This window comes from Xenopus laevis, chromosome 3L (assembly GCF_017654675.1).
Source record: "Xenopus laevis strain J_2021 chromosome 3L, Xenopus_laevis_v10.1, whole genome shotgun sequence".
In the NCBI taxonomy this organism is placed as follows: domain Eukaryota; kingdom Metazoa; phylum Chordata; class Amphibia; order Anura; family Pipidae; genus Xenopus; species Xenopus laevis.
Window position 1 is genome coordinate 65,719,556 of NC_054375.1, and position 20,018 is coordinate 65,739,573.

The 20,018-nt window shown below is 34.6% G+C and overlaps 1 protein-coding gene across 9 annotated transcripts in view; it reads right to left on the reverse strand.

Annotated features, from left to right (window-relative positions):
- Positions 1 to 537: 537 nt before the first annotated feature.
- Positions 538 to 20,018, reverse strand: part of cpsf6.L (cleavage and polyadenylation specific factor 6 L homeolog) — a 28,742-nt gene continuing 9,261 nt past the window's right edge. The window contains exons 5-10 of one of the 9 annotated variants that reach the window (XM_018252449.2): positions 19,381 to 19,554; positions 14,290 to 14,779; positions 14,094 to 14,209; positions 12,873 to 13,026; positions 12,080 to 12,272; positions 538 to 952 (exon numbers count right to left, since the gene is read on the reverse strand). In XM_018252449.2, coding sequence (XP_018107938.1) covers positions 12,083 to 12,272; positions 12,873 to 13,026; positions 14,094 to 14,209; positions 14,290 to 14,779; positions 19,381 to 19,554 — 1,124 coding nt within the window. In that variant the 3' untranslated portion in view covers positions 538 to 952; positions 12,080 to 12,082. Of the gene's footprint in view, positions 953 to 12,076; positions 12,273 to 12,872; positions 13,027 to 14,093; positions 14,210 to 14,289; positions 14,780 to 19,380; positions 19,558 to 20,018 lie in introns of those variants that run through there. The other 8 variants (XM_018252451.2, XM_018252452.2, XM_018252447.2 and 5 more) reach the window with 8 other exon arrangements.

Consider the following 20,018-nt stretch of genomic DNA (forward strand, 5'->3'; position numbering starts at 1 on the left):
CCAATCTTTACATTTTAGAAAAGAAGTCACAATTTACATTGTCTTTCACAGAAAGAAAATAAATGTGTGTTAAAAAGGTAAACAGTCATGTAAAACAGTGCAGAACAAAACAAGCACTGCTTGAAGTATTTCAGAAAAGCTGAGTCAAAATTACTATGGGTAGGGAAAAGTTGAAGAAAAAAAAAAAATTCTACATACAGGGTCATGAAAATTCAAAAGCAAAATGAGAACAAGCAGTAAGTGAAGCACGTCTGTCATGGCTTTGCCAAGTATCTCGTATTTTACCATCACAGTTTTGGGACAAGAAAATGTCAAGTCTCCATGAAAACATTCAGAAAATCAGTGTAATAAAACAGTTAACAATGGAGTTTAACTTAAAAAAAAAAAAAAAAAATAGCAATTGCGTTCTTTAAAACAAAAGGCTGTGCAATTTATGTGGTATAAAATTTTCCTTGTATTAATTGTAAAAATATTGCTACTGCAAGACTTTCCCTGAGGTGTAAACACCAAATAACTTGAACAGTTTTACACATCAGCCCCGTTTAACTGTTTATTCCAACACTACATCTATTGTAACCAGGGTGGTGACATTTACAGACATTATCTGAACATGAACATTTTAACAAGAACAAACTACTATAAAAACAAGAAAGAATTGGACTTTCCAAATTGCTTGCACATTATAAATTGTCAAAATGTATTTTATAACCAGTCAAAGTTGCAAAAGCTGTTAATGTTTAAGTCACACAGGTTTCATTGAAATAAAACAAGCAATGTAAAAAATAAAAGATCTACTGGTTACCATGTTTGCAGATTTGCTTTATTCACATCTATCTCTGCTCATAATATCCATGAATGCTGAGAAGGTGAACCATAAGAAGCAAAGAGACGGGCAAGCTTTCTCCTCCATGATGAGAACTTCTGCTCTTTCAAGGCTTTCCTCTTCTTTCAACTGTAATGTGTTAAAATTTCATGATGTAGATTTCTGCTACAATACGCAACCAATAGATTTACAAATATATACAGTCATTGCAACTACAGGTATGAAATCTGTTATCCGGAAACCAGTTATCCAGAAAGCTCAGAATTACGGAAAGGCCGTCTAACATAGACTACATTTTATCCAAATTTTTTTTAAACGGATTTCCTTTTTCTCTGTAATAATGAAACAGTACCTTGTACTTGATCCAAACTAAGATATAATTAATCTTTATTGGAAGCAAAACCAGCCTATTGGGTTTATTTAATGTTTAATGTTTACATGATTTTCTAATAGACTTAAGGTATGAAGATCCAAATTTCAGAAAGATACGTTATCCGGAAAACACCAGGTCCTGAGCATTCTGGATAACAGGTCCCATACCTGTACAATATGTGGCAGCAAATTTCCATACATAGTTATGAAATGCTTTGCAATTGACAAATTCATGAAAAAACTATGAATGTTGTCTGGCCAATGGGCCAATGTTTTGGTTTTTTAAAATGCAATAGGTGTCACATATATTTGGTATATATTTTATAGATGTGCCAGTTTAACAAAAAAAGAAACGGCGTCCAAAGATTAGGACATGCACATTCCCTCACTGCTGGGACTTGATACTCAAAATGAGACAGGCTCATCTTTCAAAAACCCCGAGTTAAAGATAAGTCAGTTAAGATATAAAAATGCTTTTTTCACCATACCATGGCTGCCACCTGGACTACACAAATTTAAATATCAGTCTCAGAGAGTTTAGCCATGTTGTGGACTAGATTCCATCTTGGTCTGTGATTTTATTATGGTAGTGTTTACACTGCTAATATCATAAATGTTATCTGAGGTTCTACCCAGGTGTGGGCCAGACAGAATGGCATAAGCTTAATTTATTGAAAAAGGAAGTCCCTTGACAATTCTATCAATAAATAATGTTACAATGAGCGATGTATAACTTAACAGGAAAGTATCACGAGACACTGAGCTTCAGTAAATTAAGCTTTTGCCATTTTGCAAAAAAAGTTTTGCCCATAATCCAGATCTGGCACAGCAGGAGACGTATGACACATATTGCATTTTTGTTAAAACACCACACAAAATGTATATGACCAGGCATGTTTTACATTTTAACTGTGTTCAGAAGAACCAACACATCAGTAAAAATTTCCCCACAAGCATTTATGAAAACCACCCATTACAGAATATATACAGTTTAATCTACAAATGTGTCCAACAAAGAGTGTACACATGCACAATAGAGTATAACAGGTTAATTTGTAATTTAACAAGTCATTTACCAGAAAGGTATATTTTTTAGGAGACCCTTGACTGTGTATTAAACAAATAAATGACTTATATTCCAAACAGCAAAAACCATACCAATAAAGGGTGTGATCTTTGGAATAATACAGATAAAACACTAGAAATTTATTGGACTGAATTTAGCTGTACATTGGACTGAATTTAGCTGTACAGACGATTGTAACGATTAGGAGGTTAGGTTTTCTTATTTTTGTTATAGAAAAATAAGTCAGGAGACAAAAAAACCTGTTGATAAAATTTAATTTCTTGAAAAATTTAAGTGAATGTAAAAGGATAACTTAAATTTTGTCTAAATTCCATTAACAACAACATTGGTACTAAAATTCTGTCTAAATTCCATTAACATTGGTACTAGTGAACACTGTAGCAAAAGATCAGTAAAGAAGCATGCACGGTATTGTGGGCCATCTTGGGTTAGTGCAGAATGGGACAGGCATTTGAATTTCAACTGAAATATTTCCATATAACATTAAAAGTGCTGAAAATGATTGCAAATTATATTTCATTAGACAACAATTTCAGGTGGGGTCTCTCTCTTAGCTGTTTCAGCTATGCTTTATAGTCTAAGAACATTTATCAACTTAGTTAAGAAGCAGAATATCTAAAATCATATAATAATCTTGGAATATAAAACAGCCACTGTTACATTAATGTTTCCCAAATATGGAAATTAATCAATAAATGCTTTGTATAAAATAAGGCAAGCTTAAATACTCGCATTGATTTATCAAATGATAAAAGCAATTCATTTATTTATTTTTTTAAACGATAAAACCTTATTTTAGGCCCAGATAATATGATTTAATGCACAAACACAAATTTCAAATACATACACACTTAAAAAATGCCCATGAACAAATGTGAAACCAGAATCACAAATTCATACATAATTTCTATTTGCCAGATGTGTTTTTTTTTGTCTCCTGACGTATTCTATAAAAACAAACCAACCTGTTCATAAAGTTTCATTTCTTGAGAAGTTCAAGTGAATGTTAAAGTATAACTTAAATTTTGTCTAATGAAAGAAAATAGCTCTAAGCAACTTTCCATTAATAACAATATAATTATAATAATAAAATAGTATTTTTGGGGATTGGACAGGCTTTACTAGACTGATATGATCTGCTACAATAGCTAAATAAAGGCTGCTAACCAGGGCCAAATGAAAAGAGATTCATACATATATATTATTAAATAGTATACAAATAATATTGGATGCAAAAAGGCAGCTTCCAAAGAATACTACCAGCACTCAAAAACCATCAAGTACTTATCAGTAGTAGCCTTACATATGCTGTAATGTTAGGTGTTGAGTATTATTGCACTCTTTTGAGATGCCAGATGTGACCATCCTATATGGGTCTAAACCCCAAACCTGCCCAAGTATCCAGAGACCTTATAGTACTCAAGAAATGCCTTCTCATATGTTATTAAGCATGTAGACTTTGGCTCTATCTATGTTTATGCTATGTCAATGCACAATAAACTTGCAATTTGAAAAAAAGAAAAAAAAAAGAAAAAATAAATGCCTTTTATATTTTAATTTTACACAAACAGGGGCGGGGGTGGGGGTACATGCATGCAAATAATGTTCTCCTCAAACTGGTAAAACTCTTGTATGCATTTGGGAATCTCTAATGAGGTTCCAATAAATCAACTACAATGCAGCCAGTAACATAGCATGAACCTTTATCTTCTCAGGCAATGGCACACAATATTTGTCACCAGCGCTACTGACAAGAGAACAATTGTGATTGCTGAATGTAAAGTGTTATACATGCTACAATCTGGAATTATTGTGGGAGAAAAGCTTTCTTGCACAATTTTCAAAGATCGTGCAAGATCGCCACATATTAAGCATGTTAAATAAAAAAAATGGTATTATCAAGAGATTTGTTGCAGACGAGTAGCACGGATTTCCCACTGGTAACAAATCTTGTCTGCCATTGCTCTTGGCAACAGTTACAGCTCATTAGCTTACACTGGTTTTGTATTTCAAGCAATTCAATATTAAATTACTTTAATGAAGGAGCAGGCTCCCTTCAACATGAGTTTAAAATAGGCATAAAAATATGTTCAGTATGTTTATTGATTTGTTAATAACAAAAAAATCTATGGGTTGTGTTATTTCTTCTGTTAAACAGAAGGAGCAGAAACTGAAGCTATCCCATGTCTAGTTCCTGCAAAGGAGAGTTATTTTAATCAGACACTAATACATTCTGATTTTTATTAAAGTAATGTATGTTACCCCGAGAAACACAATGGCACACCACAAATGACACTGCATACCCCCCTCCCTCTCCCAAATAATAATTTGTTGTTTGGGTAACAGCAATACATTTTAAAACAGCATGAATCAACAATTAAATATTTGTTTTGTCATACATTAATGATTTTAGCTACTATATTTACACTCACAAGAACATATTGCAAATATGGATTAAAGTTGCACAGGAAAACATTAAGGTATGTGTAAAGTAGATGTAAACTCTCACATGTTAAAGGTAGCCTAATACTAAGCAACTTCCCAAATACACAACAATAATTTCAATTCCAATGGGTTAAAGGTTATTTGGAAATGTGATCTAACAGAGTGAATGTATAAAGAGTAACTTAAGAGTAACGGTTTCCTTTCGTTCAGAAAATTTTTGTTTACCTTCACTTTAAGTACTGTCTCTTAATATACATGTTACCTACTTTACAATTACACTATAACATAATATGTATGACAGATTTAGTTTGCTATTCACAATGGTAGCTAACAATAACAAATTGCAATGGGAATAAATGATACTAGTCCAGATTTTTTAAGTTGTTATTAACATAAAAACCCTGAGCATTTTAAAACATTTGACATGCATAAAATGTATCTAATAACAACATGCTAACATTTTTATTTATATTTACAAAGTGCTATTATTGGTGAGCCAAGATTCAAAACATAAATGATGTATTAGATGTATTAAAATAATTATGCGTCTCCTTTCATTAATACAACTGCATTTGGATAATTAAAAGGTAATAGCTGCTCTTCTCCTGGAGGCAACAGACTTAATTAAAAGCAAAAACCTAAGAAATCTAATTTGAGACACAGAGTACTATTTAGTATATCCACATTTCTGCCAAACTTTTTTTTAGTCCTATTCAGTGACCCCATATGATAGTGGAAAAAAGGCACAGAAGAGAAATGGTATTTTTAAAAAAGAAAAAAAAAAAAGTAAAAGTTGCTTCAATATGACATTAGAAAAATGAGGAAAAAAAAAAAAAAAGAGTGGACTTTGTTAGGCAGTAACCAGTCTATGCAGATAAGAGTGGCATAGCTGCAAGACCCTTAGGTAGAGCATTTTTTTTTAGGAAATTTAGGTTTAATTTTCTCTTTGAGCAAACATTTAAAAGGGTAGTTTACCTTTAAATTAACTTTTAGTATTTAGAATTAGTAATTATTGGAAACTTTTCAGCTGGGTGTCATGTTTTATTTTTTAAAGTTTTTTAATTATTGCTTCTGACTCTTTCCAGCTTTCAAATGGAGGCCAAGGACCGCAGCAGGCAATGAAAATAAACTTTTGCTCTGTGAGGCTACAGTTTCAGTTAATGTTACATTGTATTACTTCGCTTTCTATTAAGGCCTCTCCTACTCATATTCCAGCCTACCACTTACACCACAGCTTGGTTCTTAGGGTAATGTAGACACTAGCAACCAGACAGCTACAAAAATTACAACCTGGAAAGAAGCTGAACAAAACATTTAATGATAAAAAAACAAACAAAAATAAAGCGCAATTGCAAAATGTCTCTGAATAACACTTTCTACATACTAGAAAAAAAAATAAGTGAACAACCTCTAAGTTCCCAGTGTGCATCAGCATTGACCTCTGGTCAGAAAGAATTGAGGATGGTCAGTTAAAATACTCTGAATATGTTCTTTTATTGCATCCAAATTAACACTAAATGGTGTTTTTTTTCTCTAAACATTGAAATCAATACCCTCCCTACAGTTATTAGGCACAAGGGAGCATAAAACAAAGTGGAATAAAAACAAAGAACAATATATTTTATCAAATACTATTGGCTTTAAAGTGAAACTGTACAAAGTTTGATTTCAATACAACATAGTGTAATAATAATCTACCAGTATTACATGATGTTTATTTAGTGGGTAATATAAAAGGAGCAAAAGCATTAAGTAACATAGAAAGACTTCTGAAAAGAATAAACCATTTCGTCTTCAAATGCAATAAAGGTTCTTTGTTAATATCATTTAACAAACATAAACGAATTGTCCACAAAACAGTTATCAATCAATAGCAGTACAAAAAAATTACATGGATGCCTGCTATTTCAAATGTGTATATTTTATTTCCCCAATTTCCAACTTTGGTATTTAAGTTTACAATATGTTGCGTTATGGTAAGACAACATGCATTTGAATGTTTGCTTTTCTTAAAGAAGCAAAAATTAAATGTTTCAGTAAGTTTAATAAACAATTTGTCAAAGGAAAGCCAAAAAAAAAGGGAAATGAGAAAACAGACATCCACACTCCTGTACAATGTTTGGTTATTTATTTTTTTAAACAAAATAGAGCAACAAAAACAAAACTTCCAATTAATAACCGTATCTAAAGTGCTATGGAATATGAAGCACCAAAACAATTTGGGGCACTATATGCCACCAATTTTGGCTTCTGCAACACATTTAAAACACGGGCAAAATTTCGAGTTTTTGGCTGTGTGTTAATACATTAAGCGATTATTGTTGCTGGCACATAGCACTACCATCTACCACAGAAATTGTGTCTTCTATTAAATTAAAATGGGTTACATCTGTGGGCAAGTTTCTGTGTACCACAATACTCACGGAGAAGGCCTTGCCAGTCAAAATGACTCGTGCACTATTAGCCTATAAAAGCGGTGGTTCACCTTTACGTTAAATTTTAGTATGTTACAGAATGGCCAATGCTAAGCAACTTTTCAATTGGTCATCATTTTTTAAAAAAAATAGTTTTTAATTATATGCCTTTAAAAAAAACCAAAAAAAAAAAACATGCTATGTAAAGCTACAAATTTATTGTTATTGCTACTTTTTATTGCTCATCTTTCTATTCATATTCCAGTTTCTTATGCAAATCAATGTATGGTTGCTAGAGTTATTTGGAACTTATAAAACAGATTGCTGAAGTGGAGAACTGCTAAATAAAAAGCTAAATAACTAAAAAATAAAAACAAATAAATACATGAAAAACAATTGCAAATTGCCTCAGAGTATCATCATCTTCATCAACTAAAAATGAACTCAAAGGTGAAAAGCCCATTTAAACGTTTTAGGAAAATTGGCTCCATACTTATAGTAGATTTACCAATTAGAAACCTGAAAAAGTTAGTTTGGCTGATGTTCACCGATGTAAAGCCATTTGCCAATATATATACCTGCACATTTTCACAGTGGTTAGTGCATGCTGCAACTAGTGGGACTAATGCTGAAAATAGCATTAAAAAATCAGCGAAGAAGAAATAGCTTAAGTGCTGATGATTTTTTTTATCATACAGTGTTAACATATTTTAACAAATGCCTTAAGCTTCCGATTTATACAGGTTTAGCCTCCCAATAAATTGTGTATCATTTTATTAGCATTTAATTTGCATCAAAATGACAGTGAATTTGTAGAAAACAAACAAATCTGTGTGTTAATTATCCCTCTGTACAGGTTAAAACATTAAAATCCATCTATTTCCCGCTTCACTGAAATTAACTAAAATCTATACAGGATTGGCTCCAGTAAATTTACCAAGAACTTTTAAACAACAAGGGTTCATATAGACCCACTAAACAATCAGATTTATGCTGTAAAATAGTACAACCATAATGTAGTGGTGAGTGTTTGGTTGGACTCAAAATACAACAAATACTGAAGGGGATAAGTGGCAAAACTATAGCATTTTTTTCTAAATTGCACACCTGCCATTTGGTCCAGGGGATAACACTGGTACTACTATTCTAAAATATAGAATTCAGTGTACATTTGAAGACTCTCTAAAGAACAAACATGATTCTAGCACACCTCTTTTCAGCACTGCATTTTTTAGAATTGTTTCAACACCTACCTGAATTGCCATCTTGGAAGAAAAAACATCAAATTCTTGCTGATGTACTTTTAAATATTTATACTCAATTTAGTATTGTTTATTTAAATGTAATGCACACTTTCACATCTTGTTTTTGTTATACTATATTCTTAGCATTTTCAGTACAAACATATTTGGCAATATACGTGTTCTACGTATGTGTAACACTGCATTTTTTCAGTCCATCCCTGTACAGCAACCTTTGACAGCTAAGACAAGACATACAGGAACTGATGACATAAGATTAGATTAGGATTTATTTGCACTTGTTGCCCTTTATTTTGCAAAGGTTTTGGTTTTTTTAAGAGACAAAGCTATACACTGCCCAGGGACACTATTGGTCCATTGGTGTGTTTAAGCAGCAAGGGACCAGTAAGGCAAACAAAATGTATGCAGAAAACCTATTAGGTATTTATGTAACACAATACTGGATGTGCTACAGCAGCAATGAACAACTGTGTGGTGGAAAAGAGCAGGTGCTAGCTAGAATAGTGGCAGTGAAGATCAAATTTAACAGCAACATGTAGATTCAGGTGGATTGGCCGCAAAATACATAGAACGCTTTGAAGCTTGGAATGCCCACTACCTATGCAATGTTAACACACCGTGCACCAGGTATTAAGAGGCATTGGCGACCCCCCAGTTTAGACATGGACCTTTCACTGATGGGAGTGGCATCTATTATAACAACCGATAATAGATATACACTGGAAATCTGCATTTATATATTTATATATATTCAATAGAAATGTAATTTAAGGTGAACAACTCAACTGGCTACGTTAAAATAACACTAATTAAGTATCAAATTTGTAACTAATGGCCAGTATCCTAGGGAAGATTTTAAATCTACAGCAACCCAAAAATACATTCAAATACTAACAAAACACAGCCATAACTTTAGAGGAAGCAGACCCCACAGCCCAGATCTGCTTCCACTATACAAGGAGACTATGGGGCGGGGGGGGGGGGGTCATGGTCCACACAATTTAGAGTTAGTAGTGGGGGCTGACGGTTGGCACTGAAATTTTTGTTTTTAATTATATGCTATTATATAATTTTTTTTACATGTACCCTTGTATATTAGTCCTGACTACATGTACCATTGTAGTGAGCGCTCTCCAGATTACCTTCTTTACATGCACAATCTGTAAAACTGACCTGTAAAGAAGGAAGATCACAAAAATGTACAAAGCTTTGTGGACTTGGAGCCTTGGCATAGACAATCAGCCAGCACTCACCAAGTTAACTTTCAAAAATAATACTGGTGCACGTCAAATGGTGTCCAAATCAACTAAGTATCCAAAATTCAGCAGACCACACCATCAAAGGATATGTTTAAAAAGCCTTTATTTGCTTCTCATGGCTTTATAATCTGGACAGATATGTTTCAGACCAATACTTGGCTTGATAAAGGTATTGGCCTGAAACGCATCTGTCCAGATTATGAGAAGCACCTTTGATGGTGCTGTCTGCTACATTTTGGATATTTGGAGCCTTGGCATGACAGCTGACTAGTACAACATTAAATAGAATATACACTATTACCAAAGGACAGACAGTACTATCAAAAAAATTTTTTTTAAAGCTGAATATTTTTAATTAATATATAAGTTAACCTTAAAAAAAACAAATATAATATTTTTTGTGTTACTCTTCTAAAACCATTTTTTAGGTGGGGGGGTTCCATTTATTAACTGTTTATTAGCTGCTAATATAATGAATTTTGTAACCTCATTAGCTGTACAGTCAAGGAGAATATTTACAGAGTGAAACCGCAAACTGTCTAACGTATTTCTGCTAAGGAAATTAAAACGTTCACCTGATGTATCTGGTTGTTTCCTGAGCAGAGCAATATCAAAACAATTCTCTGTTTTCCTTAACGGGGTTGTTCATTCCAACCCTTTCTTACCAGTTCAGCTGTTTTCAGACTTCATTGGAAATAAAGACTTTATTTTTAATATTTAAGAAATTTAATGTTACACCTTCTTGTGTATTTTTAAAAAATTCTTTGGCACTGCTGAGCAGCTGTTAGAATAGATACAATAGTTGCTAAAACTCCACAGATGCTGATGTACCGTATATACTTGAGTATAAGCCGAGTTTTTCAGCCCCCAAAATATGCTGAAAAACGCTACATCGGCTTATACTCGGGTCAAGCGCAAAAACGGTCACCGGCGCCAAAGAATAGTCGCCGGCATCCAAGAATAGTCTCCAAGAATATTCGCCGGCGTCCAAGAATGGTCGCCGGCATCCAAAAACGAGACGCCGGCACCTCCAATGGGAGCAGAAACCCTCAATTTTTTGTTTGAAACTTACCAGAAGCTGCTGCATTTCTCACCCTCGGCTTATACTCGAGTCAATAAGCTTTCCCAGTTTTTGGAGGTAAAATTAGGTACCTCGGCTTATACTCGGGACGGCTTATACTCGAGTATATACGGTATGTAAATAATATAGCAAATTGTAGCAGTTCAGAACCTACACCTGGGATTACGGAGCTGCCACACAAACACCAGCTACGCCAGATACAGGATCATTAATCGAACTGAAATTTTCAAAAAGTGGTAACAAAAAATGGAAAGCAATTGAAAAAGTCTTTCTGGTGAACAATATGAAAATAAAAGATGAAAAGATGTTTGGATGGTGAACAAACCTTATATTGTTAAATGCATGTGTGTAAGCATCATGGTACACAACATGTTTTGTGTCATGACATCATCTGCCACTTAATATCACTGTCAAGTGGCAGGAAATTATGCAGCAGAAACGCGCAATGTGCTATATGCATAACAGGACTAAATACAGTATAGCCTTTGTTTAAAATTGAGGCTGTGCTGAGCGCTAAAATCATCTATTCCATTAGATCATAAAAAACTTCACAAAAATTCTCATCATGGAAATTTTTCCCACTCAAGAAAATGGAGAAATCAAAATGCTTCTCTATTAGACAGCTCTTTAAACAATGCGGTCACATTAAAGATTTTGAATGCACAAACTAACTAACTTAAGGCATGAAAGTGCCATTTTTTTTCTCTGAACCTCATTTCTCTCCCTTACAGATGATATTTATGATGTTGTTACATGCTGTATCACTTGTTCAATGGAAATATAGGGAGTTTGCAAGGATGCTTTTAATAAGCCATTTTTCTGCAGTGCAAACCCATAAAAAGTCAAAAAGTTGCACTGTTTGAACACTGATGGTTAACCTCAATTACCAATTGCTATATATTAATAGTGAGGGTTTGAAATTTCAAACACTACATACAAATGTTAGAAAATCAAAAGGTAAAGGGGATGTAAACATTTTACTGCTGGACAACTGATCCCATTGTACTTTACATATTATCCCATTGTACTTTACATATTACATATACATACAAATATATCCTTCAATCAAAAATATACCTGTTCTATGTAACTCTAGCTCCATGTTCGTTGTTCCTGTAAACAGAGCTGCAAGCTTTAAACAGATATATATATATATATATATATATATATATATATACTGTATATATTATATATATATATATATATATATATATATATATATATATAAAAAAATTTGCATGACCTCCAAATATCACAAAGCCAAAAAAAAACAAAAAACAGAAGGATAATTTAGCTTGCTCCAAAATTCCTATTTACCATTTACTCATATACCCACCTGTTAGCGATGTCGATATTCTCTCTCTCTGTCCCGTTCCCTGTCACGATCCCGTTCTCTATCCCGGTGTCTCTCCCTCTCCCGACTTCTTTCACGATAATAGTCTTCATGGCGATCTCTACTACGGGATTTATGACGCCTGCTCTTTTCTCTTGACCTACTGTGGTCCCTTTCCCTTGAACGCTCACGTCTTCTAAAGGAAATCATTTGATTAATTCCTCCTCAAAATCAATACAGTAACCACTACACAGAAGGACTTTTACCCCCTTTATATACAAAACACAAGTTGGCGTGCACAAATGGGGAAGGAGAAAAAAAAAGTCTTCACTAAAGGGATGAGACTGCTAACGCATGAAAAGTCACAGAAGATCTTCAGAATAAGCAGACTGAGTTGCTATTAGCCATTAACTGCTTTCCTCCTCATGAATGAAATTGGCTCAAACAACCAACTTCTCACTAGATGAAGTTATTTTAAAGTCATTTGTGGAGATTCAGCCATTGCTAAGCTCTCAGACACTAGGAGAGAAGAAAACCTTTCTTAATGGCCAGTTAGGGTGAGCTGAAATATTTCTGCAATGTGAAAGAAATATCAAATAAGGATTTCAATTTAAAAATCCCAAACCTACAAAGATTAAAGTAGGTATTTGATTTAAAGATGTTATCACAAATGAATATATACATATATAGATAAATAGTTACATATATTAAAAACAAAGTTTGCATAGCTTCTACATTATTTATAATAGCATCTATATTATGCAGTGATAGTTCACAAATTAAAAGCAAACTTTACCTAGACCCTGAACCATAAGACTTTGATTCAATTCCATGAAGGCAATCCTGCAAGGAACTTATCAGCACTTTGCAACGATCATCTGCTGAAACTTTAGACTGTTTTATCAAAGAAATTGCAGTGACCAAAGTTTCAATAGCACTTCCATAGTCACCTGAAAATAAATCCATATATATATAAAGATTTACAAACAAGTATTTTCAAGTTAACATTATTGCACACATATAAATTTGTGTTGAAGCAAACTATACATATTTATACAGATACTTTAACAGCTGTTTTATATATAGAAATAGTAGTAATCATTAAGTAGTTATGATTGCCTATATAGATGGTGATGATCATTTTTGCAGTTCTCTTAATATTCTCACTAGATTTACCTCCTGTTTAAGTTGTTTTTTTTAAATGTGATCTGTATATTCAATGTATACACATTTAGGGGCATATTTATCAAGGGTCGAATTTCGAATTTGAAAAGCTTCGAAATTTGAATTTAAAAAGACCAACCGAAATGAAGTTGAAGGTTTTAGATGGCAAATGGTCGAAGTCGAATTGTTAAAGAAACAGTAAATGATAAATTTCGATATTTTAATTTTTTCCAAATTCTAATCTAATTTGGACTATTCCCTAGTTGAAGTACATAAAAAATAGCCTGAAATTAGAATTTTTTTAAATTTGAAAATTCACCTCGACCTTTGATAAATCTGCCTCTTATTGTACTGCTGTGTTTAACATGTTGACACTTTATAAACACATGTTCATAATAAAGAACCTCATGGTTTGAGCCACTTCGATCAATACCACAGGTCAACTCAGTTGTGCTTATACTTTTAGTTTCGACTAATATATTGGTGCAAAAACAAAAATACTTTGAAGACTATTCCTTCAGCAATTGCCTTTGTGTTTTTGTGCTTTTAAGATTAACCTCAATAACTAAGTAGTCGTTTGCCATGAAAAACATTTTTACTTTTATGATTAATTGAGGATTTCATAGTTTGTACTTGTGTTGCCAAGTTTTAGCATTTCAATTCTTGGAGGGGGGCACATATTTGCACAAATATGGAATTATCTCCAAACAACTTCTTAATTTTTGCAATTTTTGCTAACAAACGTTTGCATAAAAATATGCTAGTTAAAATGACAACTAATACTTCTACCTTTATATTTAAAACATTTTCAGACACACTCATTCAACATCATCTAATAAAAACATTAACCAACCAGCACTGGCATCAGAGACTGCTCTTGAAATGGCACTGCTTGAAATTGCTCTGTTTCTGTTCATTATTTCTTCAAACTCTGCCTCACTTAAAGGTGTTCGGACAACATCCATATCCCTAAAACATACAGAAAGTCTTAAGTAACAAAATTGGCACTGAATTAGGAGAAGTCAATTCTGAGGACTATACTGTCTAACCTTCCTGGTGGACCATAGTCTCCTCTTTCATATGGAGGTGGACGACCATACGGATCTGATGGTGGAGGGCCCCGACTATCTGAAGAAGGCATACCAGCATTACCAGGTGGGGGAAAGAAGTTTGGATTCACATGTGGAGCCGGTGGTGGTCCACCTGGAGGTGGTCCTGGTAAGTGAGGAGGAGGGCCAAGTGCCATTGGAGGACCTGGAGGACGTGGAGGGAAAGGACCTGGGGGTGGGGGAGGGCCTTGTTGTGGTGGAGGTGGACCAGGAGGTGGACCATAAACAGGAGGTGGTGGACCAGGTGGGAGTTGTACTATGGGAGGTTGACCATATGGTTGTCCAGGAAACATAACAGGAGGAGGAGGTCGGTCACCACGATTTGGAGGACCAGGCAAAGGAGGAGGAAGAGATTGTCCAGGTGGAGGCGGGCCAGGGGGTCCTGGTGGACCTGGAGGGCACATAGGAGGTCTTGGTGGGGTCATCCCTGCTGAGAAACAGCAATTGAAAATATTAACTAATAGTTTTTAAATGCATTTTTAAAATTAACTTAAACTGCCCCGCTCATATCCAATTCAAAAACTTTTTTCAGTTCAGTTTTCAAATTGTTCACCAGAAATAAACACTTTTTCCATTCAATATCTATTTGTGACCATTTTTCTTATATTGAAGTGAAAATTTAAATTTTTCACCTTCTGTCTTTCTAAAGCAGCCCTGAGGGGAGGGGTCGAAGACTGTTTTAAATGGATACATAAATTGATACATTTCTTATCTTTGGCCCTGCAGAGTAGAATCCCTGGGTTTCATTAAACCAAGTGTTTAGAATGGATACAATAGTTGCTAATATTCTGGTACTGCTCAGAAATGTATCAAGTAAATATATTAACTAATGTAGGTTCACAATCCACCTGTTTTACTGAGCTGCCAGGATTAAACTTGAAATTTACATTTTGGAAAAATGATAAGAAATAAAAGAAAGAAAAAGTTTTTTGTAAACAATTCAACTGGGAAAAAGGTGTTTGTTATTGTTTTATTGTTTTACAAGTAGATCCTGTGATTACCTGAATGTCTCAGAATGGGTAACAGCTGTACCCCCCTCAGTTTGATATAAATGTTTTGGCTGTGAAGCTGCACTTAGAGGGTGAACATTATGTATTCAAACCAGGGTAAAGTTGGTTTGACAGGCTCTATGGCATCATCATTGAGTCATAAGACTTCAAGCCAAGGGTTCACTCTTAACTTTCATGTACATAATTTACAATTAAGACAAAGTTAGGAGGGTCAACAACAATACAAGACCCATAAGGTATTTCATAAAACTGGTGGCTGGCATACACGTGGCTTAATTGTTCCACTCGGGAAACTCCATAGAAAATGTATATTGAATGATAAAAGAAAATTACATTTTTCAATTAGTTTTTTGCACTTTTGCTTAGAATTTACATGCTGTTCCGACTTTTGAAATAATGTAATAGAAGGGAACTGAAGTCTTGGCTGGAGGAGAGTCAGAAACATACAGAAAGCAATAAATACTGCTTTTAAATGGCAAGTCAACCCAAAAATAAAGACTTGCCTACTAAAAGAAAACATAATTCTAAGTAACTTTCCAATACACCTTTATTACATTTTCATTGCTTTTAAAGTTATTTGTAAAAAAAACATTGCTACTGAAAGCAGCATTTGCTTAAACTCCTGTTGCTACTTTTTAAACAATATAGCAAAAGTATATGTTCCCCAGCAAAGACAGGCCTGTTAATCAGCTGCCTTGTCTTACATTATATCAGTAGTTTGAGGCATCTGGGCAGAGAATAGAAAGGGACAGACAAACACTGCTTTCAATAGCATGACATATATAAATAAGTTAAAAACCATAGAGAATTTGAAATGAATGTATATTGCAAAGTTTGTTTTCTGTTATTAGACACTTTTATTGTGGGCTTGTCCTTTAAAGGGGTTCTAAAGTTGAAAAGCAAAGATTGATTTCTGGGTTCTCCACACAAAAATATATCCCCAATTTACTTGCTTCAAAAATTTTGCAGTAATACGGGTAAAGGCTGTTGCACCACTGCCTTGACAGCCATTTGTAATGATTTGACAACAGATGGTTCTGCTGCTTAAATGGAATTTTCAGCTCTGTGCTCCACTGTGTGAAAGCACAAAAGCTCCTGTGGTCTGTTTCCCATTAAAGCATTCTACTTCAAGGTCAAACAAAAGTGTTTTTTTACTTTTAGGTAGAGGAACAAGAGACAAAAATTCCTTCTAAGTGTAAGGCCACACTGGGCGTTTTGGGGAGATTTGGTCGCCTGGCAACTAATCGCCTCATCTTTGCGGCGACCGATCTCCCCAAACGCCTTCCCTCACTCTGCGCCAGCTAGAATGAAAAAAAAAACGCCGGCGCTAATCACATCCGATGTCGCCCGAAGTTTCCACGTGAGGTTTTTGCTATTTGTGTCTTTAATATGGGCCGTGAATAATTTAGAATCAGAAAGCACAAATTCAGTGGTTCACTATGACATTTCTGGTGTGTGGTAATGGTTTATAATTTAATGTGACCCGGACTGCTAAACCTAAATTGGTCCAAAATATTTGTGAAAGCTTACATTTTGCTTTTCAGTTTAAAGCTTGTGCATTATTTCTAAATACAGTAGAGCTGAAAATATGTAACGCTTAAGGTATGGGCAGTTTCAGCAAAGCAGCCGTTAACTCTACCCCAGATAGCAATGAACAGAAATGTATAAAAAATACTTCCTTTACTTGCTTTAATAATGTCAGGCAGAGCTATCTGCCCTGTAGTGCAGACCTTGTCAGTTATCGCTTGAGAAATGGTCCACATTAATCTTTCTCTGAATAATCCAGACCCTTGTACTAAAGACTGATTTGCTCTGTCTGATGTTATCAGTACAATATGGAAGAATTTCCAAATTTTGCAGCAGTGCATCAGCTGTAGTATGCTTTAAACGCTTTGTTGCTGAAACTAGAAGACAGTTTATATATCAATTAATATTCCCATTAGCAAAGAGTAGTCAAATAAATCAGTTAAAACAGGTACATTTTACCCACACTGAGATTTAGAAAACTAACAGTATACAGATTTAGAAGCATCAGGTTCACATTAAACTTCATTATTTCAATCTACCACAAGGTGTGCCACTCGGTGATTATAAATATATAGTTCCTAATATAGTAATCTGAGCTATAAACCTGTAACTGGTGTTTTTATCAAAATGAATGTGTTCTAATGTCTCGTATTTACAGTTTTTATATATAATCAAATATAGGGTTGGGGATAAAACGTACAAAAGGCCTGAAAACATGATGATGTCAGGTATAATTAATCAAAAACATATCACAGGGAGCATTGGTAAGCCAATCAGAAAGAAATGCAAAATAATGTACAAAATAATTATTGAAGGAAAAATATTCCACCTTTTTGACATGGATGGTGGGGAACTGGCTCCAAAGAGCAGAGACAGGCTATCATGGTTTCTACTTTCCTTTAAACAGTAGAATCATGTATGTGTGTAAAAAAAAGTTAGTGAAAAGATAATGGCGATGCACATTTCTTTGTTTAACAAAAGCAAATGAGCTCATGTCAAAAAAGGGGATATATATATTCCATTTAAGACTAACATTTTGAGAATGATTTTTTTTATAATTTTATTTTTCATTTTATGGAGTGTCGTTTTTGACTACTTGACTTTCATTGATAGCTTTCTTCAGCCTTACATGAAAAAAAAAAAAAACTATCTAGTTGTGTGGGTCACTGACCAAGGTAACCACAGACTATTAATCAAAAGACAAGGTTTTTCTATTAATATTAAGCACTTATATTTCTTTTTATGCCTTGTCCACAAGTTATGATGTGTCCCTTAAACCCCCGCCTGAGCTCTAGGGTAAATGTGACCCTAGCATCCAGAAAGCAGTTTAAATTCAAAACTAGAAAAAACTGTGTGTGAAAATTGTAAAGCCACAAATATATAAAAATCATTTTTCTTAAAACACAACACTCTAGATCATACTGCGGTTGATTCAAAACAAACTACTCTAACAATTTAAACTACTCTTTAAATTGAAATTCTCTGAAACATCTGCATGTTTAATAATCAGAATATTGAACATGATTGCACACTTAATCAATGGGGGTACAGGGTGACAATGTAGCGGACAACTGGCTATAAGAATTAAAATGCTCTCCTTTATAGTTTTCTTTCTTTTTACTTATAACAGCTTTAAATGTAGTATAACACACCAAGGGGCAAATTCACTAAACGACGAAGCACCTAACGCTAGTGTGAATGCGCCAGCGTAGCGCATTTTCGTTAATTCGCAGATTCACTAACGGACGCTGGCGTAAATTCGCTAGTGTTACTTCGCACCCTTACGCCTGGTGAATTTGCGCAACGGACGTAACTACGCAAATTCACTGACGCGCAAATTATTCTGAACGCTACCTTTTACGCCAGACTTCCTTCGCCACCTCAGACCAGGCGAAGTGCAATAGAGTAGATAGGGATTGCTTCAAAAAGTTAAAAAATTTTCTAAGTCCCAAAAAACGCTGGCGTTTTTTCATTTTTTATGGGTGATAGGCTGAAAAAGATCGAAAAATTTTTTGGGGCTACCCTCCTTCCCCCCTACATTTCCTAACTCATGGCAACTTAACTATACAGTGGGCACATGTGTAGGGCAAAATAAAAAATTTATTTGCTATTTTGAAGGTTTCCCAGGCTTGTGTAGTGCTGCTACATATACCTCCATTGTAAATTGAATTTGGCGCCGTATGCAAATTAAGCATCGCTAGCGTAACTTTACTTTGGCGAATTAACGCTAGCGCAACTTCGCAACCTTACGCTTCCCCTGAGTGCAACTTCGGATTTTATTGAAATTGCGTAGTGCTGGCGAAAATATGCCTGGCGAAGTGCAGCGAAGCGGACGCTGGCGCAATAACGAATCTTAGTGAATGTCCCACCAAGTCTCCCAAATATTCAGAATACATGTATATATTATTAAAGTCCTGTGTATTGTGTGAAGAAAAACAAAAAAACAATGGTTCTATGTAAACGCCAACATATTTCTGCACTAAAAAGTCTCTACCTGCAAAAGGTGGTGGAGGCCCTCCAGGTCCAGCAGGCCCAGGGAACCTGTCACCACCAGGACCTGAAGTTGGGAAGCGGCCCCTCCCTCTGCCACCCGGTGGAAATGGTAAACGAGCATTGATGCCAGGGGGACCAGCTTTTCCTTCTCCAGACATTTGGCCAGCCTGTGTAGCTGCAACAATAAAAATACAACAAAAAGTATCTAGATCGCGACAAAATCTACTCTGCTTTCTACATTTGCTTTAGAAAAGCTGCCTCATCTTCCGTCAGTTTACAAATAGCTAGAAGCTGCTTTGAATGAATCTGTACGCAACATAACTGCAATCTGTACAAGTGCTAAAATAATAATAGAGCACTGTTTAAGTCGCAACCATCACTTCTGCGTGGAAAGCCATTGGCAGCAATTCTTGAGAAGGGTGGGTATCTTATTGAAAGCGCAACAATACACTGCCCAGGAATGATCATTGCAATGAGAAGTACTGATATTTAGGAAATATTCAGTCCTCAAAGTTCTGCCTGGCAATCTATAACATCTATCCTCAATACACCAACTTGTAAAAGAATTCAGACACTTTAAGAATTTTTAATAGTGTATTTATAGATTTTAATTTACTAAAATTGTATTATGTGATAGTA